Genomic DNA, 17,932 nt, shown 5'->3' on the forward strand with positions numbered 1-17,932 from the left:
TGCTTTCGTAGAAAGGGACCTGATATTCAATAAGCCAAGTTTTATCATTTGTTTATCCGTATTGCATCTGTTTTTTATTTGTTGAACCTAAATTAAATTGTTACTCTTAAAATGGTTTGGATGTTTTTTGTATTTTCTAGTTCAGGGAACAGACACAGTCTTTATAGTGTGATATCTAGGTGAAAGAGTCTCTATGTGCTGAGAATTAACTGATTTCTGTTACGTGAGGCGGCTAGCAGACATTTTTCTAGCAGAGCAGTGTCATTTTTGACATTAATGCCTTAACTAACATGAACTAACAATTAACAATATATTTTTACAATATTTATTAACCTTTGATAATGTTAGTTTATAAAAATGTATGTTCATGTTATTTCACACTGCATTAACTAAACGGATATGTTTGATCTTGAAAATGCATTAGTAAACATTGAAATTAATGTTAGCTGCAGAAGTATTGTTCATTGATTGTGTTAACTAGTTAGCTATTGAAACCTTAATGGAAAGTGTTAGCAAGATAGTAACGAACTAAACAGGTTGATTGCACTTGATCTCTGTCTCTCTCTCTCTCTCTCTCTCGTGCGCACACACACACACACACACACACACACACACACACACACACTCTCTCTCTCTCTCTCTCTCTCTCTCTCTCTCTCTCACACACACACACACACACACACACACACACACACACGGATGTTTCTCTGTGTTTTATAATTGTTAGTACATTTTTCTCCCTTTGTGTGAATTAATGACTTCAAGTGAGGAAACCCAGAAGGAAATGTTGTAATCCAAAGAAAGTTTCTCATCTCTCTCTCTCTCTGTCTCTCTCTCTCTCTCTCACACACACACACACACATATGAGCTCATGGCTGTGAGAGGCTCCATATAAGGGCGTGCTGATGATGTCATGCTCTCATAGGCGTCTTCAGTCCGTCTCATTGTTGAGTTTCAGAGCTGGAATGTTCAGATCACTCACACACTGAACACCATCGGCACGCTTGAACGACACTGACCAGGTACAACACACACACACACACACACATGCAGAACCTCTGACTGCGTCTAGATGGTATTTGCTATCACATTATATATGAGATGATTTAACTTTGAATGAGTTGGTGGATTTGAGTTCTAGTGGTAAAACTTGCATTGCATCAAATCAGATGTTTTTTAAACCTCAAAGTCAGTAGAAATGAGCAGCGCTGAGTGAAGATCAACATGTTCTACTGGGATGATGATGATCGTTGAGTCTGTTGTTTCATGTCTGTATAATGTAATAATAGTGTTCTCATGTTGGCAGAATCACTGCATATTCCTGCATCCTGCAGATGATGTGGATGTTCATCTGTTGGTTTAGTTACATTCACCAAGTCTTAATTTTTATGCCGGTTGATAGCAAATTAATAAAATGAGCAAATTTTTGGAAAAGGACAAGATTATAATTGTTAGATGAATGTTTTCCAGTTGCGTACTGTCATTAACGTCAATCCTGTTATTAACTCGGCTTACATACAGTTATTTTCTCCAGTACAGTTACTCTCCAGTGCAAGTATCTGCTGTTTCTAGAAAAGTCATTTCTGAACTTCACCTCACTAAACCGGCTGATGTTCAGTTGATGGAAATCTATCCTGTTTAGTTTGTCACTGACGTGTTCTAGTTGTGGAGACTTTTTAAGTGTTTTTGTAAACCTGTTAGTCCTTTAATGCATGTTTAGTTTCCTGTTTTTGAGCATTATGAGTCGTAATAATCCCTGTATGAGCAGATCTGTCTCTGATCTGCTGCCCTCTGCTGGACACAAACACTTCTGGACTCTACAGAATGAATGTTCGATGACTCTTTTGTCCTGTAATGCTTTAAAGATGATTAATAAAAAGCTGTTTAATGATCAGCATTTGAAGAAAAAAATGCTAATTCTGTTGAGAGCTCAGCGGCATCCGTTTTTCTGCATTTTCACATATAATATCACAGAAACACATAAATGGCACGACACAAAAAGTTTTTAATGTTCAAATCTGAGTATTTTGCACGTTCTCTTAGATCATCTTGAGATTTCACACACCCTTATTCATGATGTTTAAATCCTTCTCGCAGGCTTTTCTAAGTCCGTATTAAAGTTTTTTTCCATAGATTTTTTCTCACTTTTTTTCTGTGAAAATATGGGCTCTTGGGAGCGAGTCCAAGTCGATCGGGCGGTCCAAGGTTAAAACGGGGAAGGGAAGGAGCATTTCTCTTTAATGGACACTTCCTGATTTTCTGAGCTGCTTTTAGGCCGTCGTATGCTCACGCTGCTGCATTCTGATGAGCTCAGGATCCTTTCTGCTTTAGTTATGTTTTCTCATCAGCACCGTGTCAGATCGATCACATACTTGTCTGTATACTGTATAATCCAGTATCTGTGGTAAGAAGATTAAATAAATGAGAGTCCCAGAACAAATGTATTTACATGATCACAGAAGTCGTGTCATTTCCACCCGGGAGGCTGCTGGGAATCATAGGTTGTGTCTCAATTATTTCTATTACAGGAATAGTATGCACTTCAGTGGTGGGAAAGTACAGTATGGCAGCATTAGGACTTACTACCACGCCATAACATTTCACCTTTATTGATACCATTGTCTTGAACTGTTTGTGTTTGCATCTAGCTAAATTCATCACTTCACTTTTAGCACACATGCCTACTTGAAAATGCACTGGAAATAGTATAGTTTTCAGGCATATTTGGCATACTGCATTCAGTGCGCTATATTCTAGAACGCACTGCATACTTTTTAGGAGGGTTAATATGTAAACTGTGATGCAGTGACTGCATAAACCTATCATGCTGTTAAATTACAAAGAAATGTAGTATCAGGTTTGAGCTTATGAGGTTGTTCAGATTGCTAAATAAAAACAAGGGTTTGGTAGTATGCTCTAACATTTTTTTTGGCATTGTGATGGCAGATAATGAGCTCACTACAGCATTTGTGAGCAATTAGCACAATAGAGTTTCAATCTTACACACTTAAACTTTCATTTCATTTTAAGCTTTCGTTTTCCTCTGTTAATGGTGAACCACAAATGTTTAATGAAGTCACAATGTAAGAGGAACCCCACAGATATTTCCAGCATCTGTAGTGAGGATGGCCGGCTGGCCGCTTTATGAATGTTCAGTCTGTAAACCAGTTCTGTAATCTTGTAGAACTCATAAAAGAACACACTGGAGCTTTGGTTGTTCAGTAGAACACTGCACTGTGATTATAATACTGTATTTTTAGAATCTGACTTTCACTAATATTTTATCTATGTTCTGTTATTTTCATCTTCTTTTTTTATATTTTTTTTTCTTAACCCAATTTTCCATTACCTTTGAATGGCTGAAGACATGTATGAGTGACACACACATGGAAGCATGGAGACACACTTGTGGATGAGGTGGTTTCATACGCCTCGTACCGCTGACATCATCCTTGTCCACTGCTGGTTAGGAGCCTCTGAAAGAGGTTTTGTTTACATAGCCAGTAATGGCTTTTGGAGGAGGGGGAATTCCTTAAAATATAAAACCACTGAAGGAAGGTGGTGGTGTTCATGGGTGTGGGGGGAGAGGCAGAGGAACCCCCTTATTAAGAGTCTTTTTCCATTTCCACTCTAATGTGCCTTATATTAATGTAGTGCAGGTTGGCAGCTGCGTCCTGTAGTCAAAACACCCTCCAGTGCTGGCGGCATTTGGGAGCAAGGAAACTCATGCCAACCACCATGACCCGACTTTCTGCCCGACTTTGTACCTCTGGAACACACACTGCCCCACTTTTAGTATACAGGGTTTTATTTTCCTCCATATATCCTTGTATGGCATAGACAAACATAGACATGAAGGTTCCCAGTTGAATACCAGTTCAGTTAACTTTCACTTTAAGCCCGAATGTTTCTAAAGTCTATGAAAAATTGAGGTTTGCACAAAACAATTATAACAAATGTTTAAAATGTCAAATTTTTAAAATTCCCAGGCTGTCTATTTGTCTCATATTAACAGTCTTTCCATATTTTCTTCTCTGTTGCCAGACTGAAACTGCTCATTGATCAGGAAAAGATATACCAGGAGAGAAAGGAGGAAGAGAACAATAAGAAAGTCACAAATCTGAAGGACGAGCTGACCAAGCTTAAGTCCTTCGCCCTGCTAGTGGTCGATGAACAGCAGCGTCTCACAGAGCAGCTGACCCAACAAACAACGAAGGTCCAGGAACTCCAGAATACTGCCACTCAGACCCAAGAGGAGCTGAGCTCCGCCCAAACCCGGTTGCAAGAAGAGGAGAACAAAGTCCTTCGCTTGGAGGAGGAATTGCGCAACCAGGCCTGCCATTTCCACCAAGAGCAGGAAGCCATGACTGCCAAACTGACCAGTGAAGATGCCCAGAACAGACAGCTGCGGCAGAAGCTCTCCTCACTCAGCCGGCAGTTAGATGAGCTGGAAGAAACCAACAAGACCCTGCACAGAGCGGAGGAAGAACTGCTGGAGCTGCGGGATAAAATCAGCCGAGGGGAATGTGGCAACTCCAGCCTAGTGTCAGAGGTGGAGGAGTTGAGGAAACGAGTGCTCGAAATGGAGGGGAAGGATGAGGAGCTGATCAAGATGGAGGACATGTGCAGGGACCTCAACAGAAAGCTGGAGAAGGAGTCGAGCCAGAGCTGTAGCTTAAAAGCAGAGGTGGACAAGCTGAATCACAGAATCATGGAACTTGAAAAGCTAGAAGACGCCTTTGGGAAGAGTAAGCAGGAGTGCAATTCACTGAAAAGCAACCTAGAGAAAGAGCGGACCATGACTAAACACATGTCAAATGAATTAGATGTGCTGAGAGTCAGAATCAAAGAGCTTGAAGCTACCGAGGTTCATTTGGAGAAGACAGAGCTGGCGCTGAAAGAGGATCTGACAAAACTGAAAACACTGACTGTCATGCTGGTGGATGAGAGAAAAGCCATGGCTGAAAAGTTAAAGCTGATGGAGGACAAAGTGCAAAACAGCACTGGCAAACTGCAGGCAGAACAAGATAAAGTCAACACTGTCACTGAAAAACTGATTGAAGAGAGCAAGAGAGCTCTGCGGTCAAAGGCCGAACTGGAGGAGAAGATGTGTATTGCAACTAGGGAGAGGGACGAGCTCAAAGCTAAGCTGAAAGCGGAAGAAGAGAAAAACAGTGACCTTCAGTCAAAGGTCAGCATGACGAAAAAGAGACTTCAGTCACTGGAAGCAGTGGAACGAGAATTATTGAGGAAGAAGGCCAAAGAGGAGCACACAAAGAGCCCAGTTCCTTACCACTACCAACAAGAAGACAACAAAGTGAAAGATTTGACCCAGGAAGTGGAACGCCTCAGGAGGAAGTTAAAGGAGATGAAGGCGGTTGAGGGTGATCTTTTGAAAACTGAAGATGAGTTTGAATCCCTGGAAAAGAGATATTCCAATGAACAGGAACGAGCAAAAGCCTTGATGGAGGAGCTGGAGATCTCCAGGAAGGAACTTTCAAAGTTCCAGTTGGCTGAGAAAGAGGAATCCAACCAAGAGCATATACTGTATAAACGTCTGAAAGAGGAAGAGGCCAAATCCAGCCATCTCACCAGAGAGGTCGAAGCCCTCAAAGAGAAGATCCATGAGTACATGGGCACAGAGGAATCCATCTGCCGCTTGAACACAGACCACACAACCCTACAGAGAAAACTCACCCAGCAAGAGGTCAGGAACAAAGAGCTGGCCAGAGAGATGGAGACCCTTACACGAGAACTCGAGAGATACCGCCGCTTCAGTAAGAGTCTTAGGCCGGGCATGAACGGAAGACGTTTCTCAGATCTCCAAGTCTCCACAAAGGAGGTGCAAACGGACCCAACAGACAGCCTGTCCCCAAATTACAAGAACCTTGCACCACTGGAACGTGCCCTGGTCAACGGCAAGCTTTATGTAGAGAGCGATCCAGAGGATGAGGTTAATTACGAGTTCAACCTCACAAAATGCAGTCCATCACACATGAACAATGTCAACAATCTTAACAACAACATGAGAAGAGTCAGAGGCCCTTTTCTTAAGACTCGAGAAAGTCAGCATCCAATAAATGCCAAGATGCAACCGAGACAGAACGGTAATCATGTTCAACAAGGAGACGTGTTCCTTGCACACAGTCCTGGACAACCCCTCCATATCAAAGTGACCCCTGACCACGGGCACAACATGACAACTCTCGAGATCACGAGTCCCACCACAGAGAACGCCCAGTCCTATACAAGCACAGCGGTCATCCCGACAAGCGGCGCCCCTCCAAAACAGCGCATCACAATCCTCCAGAACTCACCAATCTCACCTTCCAACAAACCCAAGGGTTCTCCTCCTCCTCCGGAGAGTCCCTGCAGCCCCAGCACACCCGATCGCTCCATGTCACCACTCTCCATAGCAGCCTATTCGCAAACTCTAGCTTCTGAGTCCTGCGGAACAGTGACCCCAGACCGAGCCATGTCGCCCATTCAGATCGTGTCCGTTACCACTGGAAGCCCAGACCGGTTGGAGCCGATAGAGCTTGTGGGAGGTCATACAGTTTTCCATGTGAGCCCGGAAAGGCAGAACAGCTGGCAACTGCAGAGGTCCAACAGCTCAGGTCCAAATGTTATTACCACTGACGACAACAAAATCCATATTCACTTAGGGAGCCCCTACATTCAAGCCGTAAACACCACAGCCAAATCCATCCCCTATTACTCCCTCGGGCCAGAGCAAAGGATTCCAGTGCTAACCAGTGGCACTCCAGCCAAAGGCAACAACAAAATCACAAGCAGCATCGTGATAAAGCCCACATCCAGTCCGATCTCACGACCCTCACAAATAACAGTAAGTAATATCTGTGACTGACCCAGACTGACTAGTGTTTGATTAGTGACCCTCCCCTGATCTCCTCAGCCGTCGACCCCTGGCACGTGATCTACTGCTACTCCAGACCCTCAGATCTGACTGCAGTAGCAGCTAACCTGTGCAACTGTAGTTTCTTTTGTTGGTTTGATTTGTTTGTTTCTGTTTGATTAATAATGAGATGTTTATGTGCATGATATGTAAAACAAAAGCAGAGAAAATGACACATAATGAGAACACAAGCTCTTGTGCTTTTTCACTTCACTTTGAGGTTAAGTGCACTTACTGTTTTTGCTAGATAGCAAATTATCCTGTACAATTAAAGTTCACTGAATGATGTACAATTGCATTTTTGGTTTGTTTTCCATTTTTCACTCACATTTTATGTTGTTGTTTTTTTCTGTTAATAATTAAAATGCGAATGTTAACATTAGCTTAATTTATTATTATTTTAGTTTGTTTATGCATTCTGATGAGAAAGTTGTTAGTTGATGCATTCTGATGTTTATGATGTATATTGCATGGTTTATTTGTGGAAAAAACATTTTAATATAAAAGTTTTAACCACTAATAAGACAAATAGTATTACGTTTCTGGGGTAAATTAACCGAATCAGCTCATATAATGGTCAAAATTGTGAGGAAAACCTCACTTTGTTTTTCATCAGTTAAGAAGAGGTTGAGAACATGCCTGCATGAGTTTAGTTCATTGTCTGATGTCATAGTTACTGGCCCGGTCCAAAACACCACCATCATTATCCGCTCTCACTGAGAGGATCTACAGTCTTCTCTCATGATATCATGGAAAACCTCACCGTCTGCATGACCGTTCACTGCTGCATGAGATTTGACTCCAAAGAAAAGCACCATTAAAGCTCTACAGTGTGTAGAAAGTTAAAGCATTAACTTGATGAGTTTGCATGCACTGGTCAAAAGTGCAGTAGTATATTAAAACTAAATAGCTGTCAAACACACAGTAACATTACAGTATTGTATAAATATATAGTCTTTTTAATGAATCGGAGCATATGAGTGAGTGAGCACTCTATATCAAGCGTTTAATTGATTCAGGCTGGAATTTGTGCTGTCTGGAGTGTGTATCCTCTGGTTGTCTGGTTAAACAAACTGCTGTTCATGGAGGGCTTGGGAACAGCTGTGATTATGAAGTGAGACGATGTCTCATCAGCCCCGTTAGTGAATCACACTCAAACACACACGCACTCGTTTAGCTTGAATCGATGCAGTATGTGCACTCGAGATGACGTGAACTTCGTTACCAAGAAACACAAATGACATGTGGTGCCTGATGGGACTGAAGGAATCCTTTTCTCATTAGAGGTGCTCTTCATGTGATTCAATGATGGCTGATAGGATATTTATACACAGACCTAACCAGACACAGTGCAGAAAAAAAAAAACAGTGCAGGGTGGTTTACTGCCCTTAAAGTTGGTTTACATGATTTTTCAGTGTGAGACCAAGCTTAGGTTAGTCTAGGCTTTTGTTAACTATTAATCAGAAGAGTTACTTGGTAAAGAAACTCAGACAGAGCAGCATCTGTGAGGGGAAGCGTTAAATGTTAAACAATAAAAATATTTCCTTCAAAAGAACAGGATTGTTTGGAGGCGGTTCTCTCAGCGGCCCTCCAAAGCCCAAACAAAAGCCTTGTTTAGTTTCCATGGTGACAGCAGCTGCAGCGCCGCCTTGGAGACACCGGCTCGTCTCTGGCACAGGAAGCTCCTGCTCGTACCACACGTTCAATTAGCGGTCATTATGTGCATCTACATGCCCTCTGACTCTAGCCGCATGGGTTTTTGCTGCGTTACCCGAGCCGAGAGCACAGCGTGACCCACATTTGAACATTTTTCATGAGTGACGCAAACCTGCAGTTGGTTTGGTTTTGGAGAGCTCTTTTAGAAAGTTCTCTGCAGACTTCTGGATGCTGAAAAACATCTCCAAATCCACTGCAGAAGTCACCAGATTAATTCTGACAGACTGAACCAGCCCAGCTAATAGGGAATGTTCTGGCAAGGTTCTCTTAAAGTTATGAACAAACGTTCTTCCAGTAACATTAATAGAACATTTATTCAAAGTTATCTGTAAGTTCTTCAAACGTTAGAACAAATACATTATTTAATCAGTTACTGAATGTTTTTCTGAAACATTTTAGTTGGACGTTCATCTAAAATGGCTTAGAGAACATTTAAAAGTAACGTTCCCATAATGTCTGCAAAATAATAAAACAGAACGTTCAACGTAATGTTGCAACATAACCAAGAAAAAATGTTTTTCATATATTTAAAAAACTATGTTTTCAGTGAACATTCAGAGATATATTGTTCATAACTAAATGGGAACATTAACCAAACGTTCTTAGTAAATATTTTTGTTAACTGTAGAGAAATGCATTTACAGATGTGCAGCAGGGGGAGGCCTGACTGTGACATGCTTTCTCAACTCAACTCAACTCAACTCAGAGCATTAGTGCTGATTGTGCTGAATAAGATCCCTCACACAAACCTCAGGAGACGATCACAGATGACTGCAGAAACACTCGTCTGTCTGCACCAAGCCTCCTGTCTCTCTCTCTCTCTCTCTCTCTATCTATCTATCTCTGTCTAACTGTTCTAAACAAACACATCTCACGTCGACATATTTCTCAAACACATTCATCATTCTCCCTCCACAGACTCATGTCAGAGTTTCTCAGCTATAACAATTGAAAAGAATTTAACAAATTGTGACAAGCAAACCATATTCTTGAAGCCTTCTTCATTAGGTTCTTGTAGCTAAGTGCATGTTGGTGTGAGAGCATGAAGTCTGGTGTGTACTAGAGCTGATCTGTGTTTGAGAGCGCCATCTTCTGGTCATCTCAGCACTATACACATCATGTAAACCTGTCCTGTTGGGGTCAGTTTGACTCAAACTTCATTTACTTGAAATACTGGTTGAACTTTATATTTCTTCTTGAAATTTGGTGAATATTTCTCTTTCAGGGTCATGAATGTACATGCAAAGTTTCGACACACAGGCATGATTTGGAAAGGCTGGACAGACTTTGTTACGACATTTGTGTTGCATTTGTTTTGAAGCCATTTGCCAAAAATCAACACAGAAGAATCAGATAAAAACAGAAAACCTTTATTATAACCAAAATATTAAATACATAATATTCAAGACTCAGTGTACTCAAAATTGAGACTTGTCTTCTGAATCATTCAAGGAAAGTTTACTGTTTGAGGTTGTTTTTGGATGATAGTTTTTTGCATCTCGATTACTAGACTCTTTCAGCACTGAAATGAAATGTGAGAAACCCATGTACTCTTACAAGGGTTTGAGAAAAAGACATAATATAATAAAATATTAATATAATAGCGCAATAAAAATTGATGGAAAATGATTTAAATGAAATGATTTAAATGAAATGAAAATGAAAATTTTTTAGTCTCTGACAAGCTACAATAGAGATTTTCTATTTTTACACGAGTCTTTAGTGTTTTTCATCGTGTCGATTTTTGGCAAGTTGCATTGAAACCAGTGTGGGTCAATCTGACCACAAACACAGAAGATTAACAGGAGGGTTAATCTATATAATCTATATAATCTGTATCTGTACCTGCCAGAGCTGGGTAGATTAGACTCTCTGTTTTAGAAAGGAATGTTTTAAAGATCAAAAAGAGGAATTAGGGAGAATCAGTAAATTCTGAATAATTTATTGCTATTGTGTGAATAATATGTAATCATGTAATCAATAAAAAAGTAACTGTCGTCAGTATTTTAAAATCTAATTTACTCTAATTTGAAGTATTTAATTTTTGGAATCTGATAGTGTAATCCAGATGACATGTAATCGGTTACTGCCAGCTCCGGGGTCTGCTGCTGATGGAAGTCTTTCTCTTTGGTCCTGACAGATGCCTCTGGAATCATTCCCGTGTCCTGGACCCACCAGGATCCCCAAACCCAAAGGATCAAACGGCGCCGTCCAAACCCCACTGAACTCTGGGAAACGTGTGTCTAACAACCTGAACCTGATGAACCAGCCAACCAAATCATGAGTGATGCCTCCACATCAGCTGGACCCGCTTCTGTTTATTGTGTTTAATTTTATTTGATCACTTTTGGTGCTGTAATGAGACTCTATATCCAGCCATATTCAAAAGTACAAAGACACTGTGATAAAAAAAAAAAAAAAAACTCATCTTTCACTTTATGGTGCTGTACTTTGCTCTCTCTCTTTTTTCTTTTGACAAAACTTAATTATTGCACTCATTAAATTGGTAGTAACCGCTGTTACGGTTTTGAAGCAGTATTTTTGATGAATGATATCTTGATGTTAATAAAATACTTTTTATATCTTGCACATCAGTTGCACACAATTATTGATTTTGATTACATTTTATCATTATTTGGCACCCGAACTTTAAATGGAGGTAGAGTTTAAATGAATTTAAGCTCAAATGAAAGCCTTAAACTCACAGTTTAGTCGATCTTGAGCTTCTGCAGCACAGCACTGACGTCCAACCAATCAGAATGACGCCTCGCAGCATTAAGCCAATCAGAGCGCCCGAACGGCAGCCCCGCCCGCGCGCTAAATGCTGTGGGCGGGGTCTGGCGGATGAATGAGTGCAGAGCGCGCGCTCTCGGCGCCAAAGAGAAACTTTCTTCCGCTTTTCATCGGTGTTTATTGATTAGTTCCATTGATGTTCTTCAGAATTGTTCTTTCTTTAGTTTTCATCGGTGTTTTAAGTCGCGATCCCGAAGGTTATTTTAGTTTCACGCTGAAAAACTGAGTCTTTATCGCGCGATTCCTGCAGGAAGAGAAGAAAGAGTTTAAAGATGGCAGATGATTCTGATCAGAGATCAGTGTTGATGGAGATCCCAGAACCACAGGCCAAAATCACAGGTGAGGACATCATCTTCATCTTCATCATCTTCATCACCACCATCATCACCATCACCATCATCTTAATCTTCTTCATCATCATCATCACCATCATCTTCATCATCACCGTCATCCTCATCCTCATCATCATCATCAGAGTCTTAGTGCTGTAATTATTATACTTTTAGACATTCAAAAGTGGTGGTTCACTAAAATGAAGTGTTAAAAGCTCTTTACAAGACTTTGGTATGCCCATTATAATTAATAAAAAATATACTTTTTTTGCATTTAAATAAGTTTTAGCCTAAAATAATGTCTTATTTCTATCTTACACCAAGCATTTTGTCATGTGTCTGAGAAAATTATTAACAAAATGTGCAGTGTCTATATATTTTTTTTGCAATAATGTAAGCATTTATTTGCAATTTTTATTTTTATGAAAATATTTTTCTAAAAAAAAAAAGCAATATATAAAAACAGTGTAAACTCAGTGTAAACTCAACCCCGTCACACTAACAGTTCTACGCCAATAATTTAATAATCCACTCATATGTGACATCATTCACCAGAAATGACATCATTCAGGTCTCTTTAATAGTGGCGCGGAAAATGGTAACTAGCATCATTCTTGTTATTCATATTTTATGCGTACCGTCAAGCTTAACAACTCAACCCCGTCACATAAAGTTAAGATGGAAACTTACTATTTTTCAACATTTTATTTGAACCCATCAGTATATAGAAATAACTTATTTTATTGCTGCCGTATGTGTTCTACTCTCCTACACTACATGAAACCGTCAGGGAAGTTAATAGAGTCTTATTAGACAAAGAAAAAACAATGGAACATTCTGGAGTCAATGTGAAGTCTCATTTATTTCTGTAGCGCTTCACACAATCCTAGCAGCTTCATATAAAGACAAACAGGAGAATAAAAGAATGACTGAAGCAGTCCAGTCTTCACAAACAACAGCAAGCAGAGAAGAGCTCTCGGAGATGAAGCTGCAGCTTCTGCTGACGGTCATAAAGATGATGATGATGATGATGATGATGAAGGTCTTTGGTGTTTTCACTGATGTATTTCACCTCATCGCTGTCAGAGGTCTGTGCTTCATCACACGCCTCATAAGTCCGTTTCCCCCCCGCAGGACGTCTGAGAAGATCCTACATGGATGTCCTGTCCGGCAGCGCGAGACACGGGACGCATGGCTGCCGAGTGAGACGTGGACACGCGTGTGCATGTGTGTGTCGTGACGTCAGTGGTCACAAACGCTCCTCTGTCTCTGAGGTGGACGCAGGTTCAGGGAGACACCGGACCCGAGGCGGTTTGGACGCGTGCGAGACGTCCGTCTCCAGACAGCTGCTCAGTAATCTTCTGCTGGCCGAGCAGGTGAGTGCAAACCCGTGTCTTTACATGCATGCGTGGTTACACTAGCGTCACATGATCGTGCCGTTTCGTGCTCTCAGTCTGTTCAGATGGCGTCCGGCTCCTTCACATCTGACCTCAGGCTCTTACTGGAGGATCTGCATCTGAAGAAGACCAGCGTCTACAGATCCATCCCGTACTCCCGCCTTGCCTCCAACCGAGACGCACACTGCTACAGGAAAGCCCGGCCACACCTGATGGCCTTCAGGGTGAGAACAAATCACTGTTACAGTTACCATAATTATAATATATTGTTTCATACACTGCTGGGCAAAGTTAGGAATCTTTAAGATTTCTTGAAAAAAGTCAGTCAATTTTTTTTTATATTATTATAAAGCAGCTGTTTTCTATGTGAATCTCTGTTAAAGTGTAATGTATTTCTGTGATGTGCAGCTGTATTTTCATCATCATTACTCCAGTCTTCAGTGTCACATGATCTTCAGAAATCATTCTAATATGATGATTTGTAATTGTAGCGAGCGTCTACTACAGCGACTCACAAATCAGGCAACCAACTGGACCTCATCTACACGCGCTGTTGCTCCGTGGACAACTCTTCAGTTGCTCCACTGCACACCTCTGACCACTTCCTCATTACTGCTAACCTAGCACTTACTCCTGAAGCAGCACACGCTCCACTGCAGGTCACCTTTCGACGGAACCTACGCTCACTCTCTCCATCTAGCCTATCCTCTGTGGTTTCATCCTCACTTCCTTCACTCTCTCAGGTTTCAGCTCTGGACACGAACAGTGCTATGAACACTCTTTGCTCCACTCTAACCTCTTGCTTAGACAACTGCAGCCCTGAGTTTAGAGTAACATCAACAAACACCAAATCTAACAAATCAATAAACTATACCCACCGTGAACATCGCTCTAAACTCAGGGCTGCAGAGAGGAAATGCCATAAATCAAGAAAAACTCTACCGACCTCAGTGTGTATCAGTCTCTTCTCTCTTCCTTCTCTGCAAACGTCTTCACTGCTAAAACATCATACTACCACGACAAAATTAACAACTGTTGTGACGCTCGGACACTCTTCAAAACCTTCTCTTCTCTTCTTAATCCGCCTCCACCTCCTCCTCCATCGACTCTTACAGCTGACGACTTTGCAGTTTTCTTCACGAATAAGACAAGAACCATCAGTGACCAATTCTCCACACCGCAGACTGAGGATAACTTCACAACGACTAATGCTCACTCGTTCTCCTCCTTCTCTCCACTCTCAGAGACGGACGTTTCCAAACTTATCCTGTCCAGTCATCCTACTACTTGCCCACTGGATCCGATCCCCACTCACCTCCTTCAAGCGATTTCTTCTTCAGTCATATTTACATTTAATCATTTCATTTAGCAGACGCTTTTATCCAAAGCGACTTACAAATGAGAACAGTAGAAACAACCATCTCTAACAAGAGAACACAACGGTATACAAGTGCTATGACAAAGTCTCAGTTAGTCTAGTACAGAAAGACAGTAGCCAGGGTTTTTTAAGATTTTTTTTTTTGTTGAATATGATAGACAAGAAAAAGAAAAAGGTAAAGTACTAGTATTAGTTGGTTAAGTGCAGTGCAGGCGAAAAAAGCCATCTTCACTTACTCACATTATCAACTCCTCTCTTCACACGAATATACTAAAATAAACCCTCTGTAACTAGCTATATGATGTTTACAACTTTACTTTTGTAACAACTTTCTGTATGTATGTAAAGCTACCTTGCAACCTCCCCTTGGAGGTGTCCATTCATTGCAAAGACACTCGAACGAGATGTGTTCAACCAGCTCTCTATGTTTCTTGTACAGAACAACCTCCTGGACAGCAACCAAACTGGCTTCAAAAGCGGCCACTCAACTGAGACTGCCCTGCTCTCTGTTACTGAAGCCCTGCGACTGGCAAGAGCAGCTTCAAAATCATCAGTACTCATTTTGCTGGACCTGTCTGCTGCTTTTGACACCGTTAATCACCAGATTCTCCTGTCCACCCTCAGAAAGATGGGCATCTCTGGAACCGCACTCCTGTGGTATAAGTCCTACCTCTCAGGTAGGTCCTTCAGGGTGTCTTGGAGAGGTGAAGTTTCTAACTCACAACCAACTTGCTACTAGGGTTCCTCAAGGCTCAGTACTTGGACCGCTTCTCTTCTCCATCTACATGACGTCATTAGGATCTGTCATTCAGAAGCATGGCTTTTCCTATCACTGCTACGCTGATGACACTCAACTCTACTTCTCATTCCAACCAGATGACCCGACGGTAGTTGCTCGCATTTCAGCCTGTCTGAGTGACATTTCTAGCTGGATGAATGACCATCACCTTCAGCTCAACCTTACTAAGACTGAACTGCTGGTGGTTCCAGCTAACCCCTCGTTTCATCACAACTTCTCTATACAGCTGGGTTCGTCAACCATAACTCCTTCCAGGAACAGCCAGAAACCTAGGAGTTGTGATGGATCATCAGTTCAGCTTCACAGACCATATTGCTACAACGACCCGGTCCTGTAGATTTGCCTTATACAACAATAACCGAGACTTGTCATAGCACTTGTATACCGTTGTTGTTCTCTCGTTGTTCTGATTGCTTCTATTGTTCTCATTTGTAAGTCACTTTGGATAAAAGCATCTGCTAAATGATTAAATGTAACATAAACATGTTTACTGTCACTTTTGATTAATTCAATGCATCCTAAATTAAAAAAAAAAAAATAATTAAATATAATATACATCAGCACAACTCTTTTCAACATCAATAAAAACCAAAAACTTTACTCAGCACAACTCTTTTCAACATTGATAATAATCAGAAATGTTTCTTGAGCAGCAAATCATCATATTAGAATGATTTCTGAAGATCATGTGACACTGAAGACTGGAGTAATGATGCTGAAAAATTCAGCTGCGCATCACAGAAATAAATTACACTTTAACAGATATTCACACAGAAAACAGCTGTTTTACATTATAATAATATTTCACTGTTTTTACAATATTTTTGATCAAATAAATGCAGCCTTGGTGAGCAGAAGAGACTTCTTTCAAAAACATAAAAAATTGTAATCATTCCAAAACTATGGACTGCTAGTGAATCTATTTCTGTATAATATATAGCTCCTCAGTTGTACCAGAGGTGAAGAACAAAATTTGAACAAAATTTCATTTACATTCATGCATTTGCTGATGCTTTTAACCAAATGAGATTCATTTCAGTTTATCCCTTCCCTGGGAATCAAACCCATGTGTCTGGTGTTGCTAGCGCTGTGCTGTATTATCAGATTTTAAAGTCTGAACTGGACTACAAAATGATGACAGATGACATGTGATGTGGTTGTGTGCAGCGCTCGTGTCAGGACGGAGGCCGGCTGCTCCTGCAGAAAGCGCAGTGGGAGAAGCTGCTGGAGTTCGTTCAGGTGGCGTGTCGCTACGCTAGTGAACTCCCGCAGTGGGAGACCAGCACCCATAATGCACTGCGAGAGCACTGCTACAACACGCTAGCGGCGTTCTGTACTGCAGCGCTGCAGAAACACAGACCCGCTGCGCGCAGAGCTCGAGAACTGCTGCGCAGGTGAGCAAACACCCCAACACACACTGCAAGACTTTTAATACAAATAAATAGAAGAATTTATTGAGCCGCAGATTGAGATCAGAGTGATGTGCTTCACTACGAAACACCGTTTGGGTTATATTTCGATGAATCGTGCAACCCTGAGCTCTCTTCAGTCTGCTTTCAGTCCTTCTTGTTGTTTTTTTCTCATAGGTTCAAAATGGCTCCGGTGTCGAGGCGAGCGATAGGCCCGTGTTTAGAAGAGCTGGAGAAGATCCTTCAGGAATATCAGCGCGGAGAATCACAAACACAGATCCACCCGTGAGTGCTGCGTTCAGACAGTGAGCTGCTGATGAGTGACATCACTGAGATCTCACTGTGAGCATCAGAGCAAAAGACACACCCATCAGGGCGTGAGACCCGCCCATCAGAGCAAAAGACCCGCCCATCAGGGTGTGAGACCTGCCCATTAGGGCATGAGACCCGCCCATCAGAGCATGTGATTCGCCCATCAGAGCAAAAGACTCGCTCATCAGAGCATGTGATTCGCCCATCAGAGCAAAAGACCCGCTCATCAGAGCATGTGATTCGCCCATCAGAGCAAAAGACTCGCTCATCAGAGCATGTGATTCGCCCATCAGAGCATGTGATTCGCTCATCAGAGCATAAAAGACTCGCTCATCAGAGCATGTGATTCGCCCATCAGAGCAAAAAGACTCGCTCATCAGAGCATGTGATTCGCCCATCAGAGCAAATATACTCCCATCAAAACAAAAAGACTCGCTCATCAGAGCATGTGATTCGCCCGTCAGAGCAAAAGACTCGCTCATCAGAGCATGTGATTCGCTCATCAGAGCATGTGATTCGCCCATCAGAGCATGTGATTCGCTCATCAGAGCATGTGATTCGCCCATCAGAACCCGCCCATCAGAGCAAAAGACCCGCTCATCAGAGCATGTGATTCGCCCATCAGAACATGAGACCCGCCCATCAGAGCATGTGATTCGCCCATCAGAACGTGAGACCCGCTCATCAGAGCATGTGATTCGCCCATCAGAGCATGTGATTCGCCCATCAGAACGTGAGACCCGCCCATCAGAATGTGAGACCCGCCCATCAGAGCATGTGATTCCCCATCAGAACGTGAGACCCATCCATCAGAGCATGTGATTCGCCCATCAGAACGTGAGACCCGCCCATCAGAACATGTGATTGCCCATCAGAACG

At 41.8% G+C, this 17,932-nt stretch overlaps 2 protein-coding genes across 3 annotated transcripts in view; both read left to right on the forward strand.

Moving 5' to 3' along the window:
* The window catches only part of LOC109083718 (filamin A-interacting protein 1-like), a 45,298-nt gene extending 34,076 nt beyond the window's left edge, over positions 1 to 11,222 (forward strand). The window contains exons 1-3 of one of the 2 annotated variants that reach the window (XM_042766715.1): positions 855 to 1,022; positions 4,045 to 6,847; positions 10,774 to 11,222. In XM_042766715.1, coding sequence (XP_042622649.1) covers positions 4,364 to 6,847; positions 10,774 to 10,917 — 2,628 coding nt within the window. In that variant the 5' untranslated portion in view covers positions 855 to 1,022; positions 4,045 to 4,363 and the 3' untranslated portion in view covers positions 10,918 to 11,222. Of the gene's footprint in view, positions 1 to 854; positions 1,023 to 4,044; positions 6,848 to 10,773 lie in introns of those variants that run through there. The other variant, XM_042766714.1, reaches the window with a different exon arrangement.
* Positions 11,223 to 11,473: 251 nt separating this feature from the next.
* LOC109083720 lies at positions 11,474 to 17,454 on the forward strand. The gene is made up of 5 exons (XM_042766716.1): positions 11,474 to 11,765; positions 12,893 to 13,134; positions 13,212 to 13,379; positions 16,500 to 16,726; positions 16,919 to 17,454. The coding sequence occupies exons 1-5, from the start codon at positions 11,699 to 11,701 to the stop codon at positions 17,028 to 17,030; spliced, it is 816 nt and encodes a 271-aa protein (XP_042622650.1). The 5' UTR covers positions 11,474 to 11,698; the 3' UTR covers positions 17,031 to 17,454.
* Positions 17,455 to 17,932: the final 478 nt, after the last annotated feature.

Source organism: Cyprinus carpio, chromosome A11 (assembly GCF_018340385.1).
Source record: "Cyprinus carpio isolate SPL01 chromosome A11, ASM1834038v1, whole genome shotgun sequence".
Taxonomy (NCBI): Eukaryota; Metazoa; Chordata; class Actinopteri; order Cypriniformes; family Cyprinidae; genus Cyprinus; species Cyprinus carpio.

What these genes read in the sequence shown, in the direction of transcription:
- LOC109083720 (XM_042766716.1), top strand. Translation starts at nt 11,699, where the DNA reads ATGGCAGATGATTCTGATCAGAGATCAGTGTTGATGGAGATCCCAGAA. An exon ending in ACCACAGGCCAAAATCACAG is followed by an intron (nt 11,766 to 12,892) that starts GTGAGGACATCA and finishes TCCCCCCCGCAG; the next exon opens with GACGTCTGAGAAGATCCTAC. An exon ending in GCTCGAGAACTGCTGCGCAG is followed by an intron (nt 16,727 to 16,918) that starts GTGAGCAAACAC and finishes TTTTTCTCATAG; the next exon opens with GTTCAAAATGGCTCCGGTGT.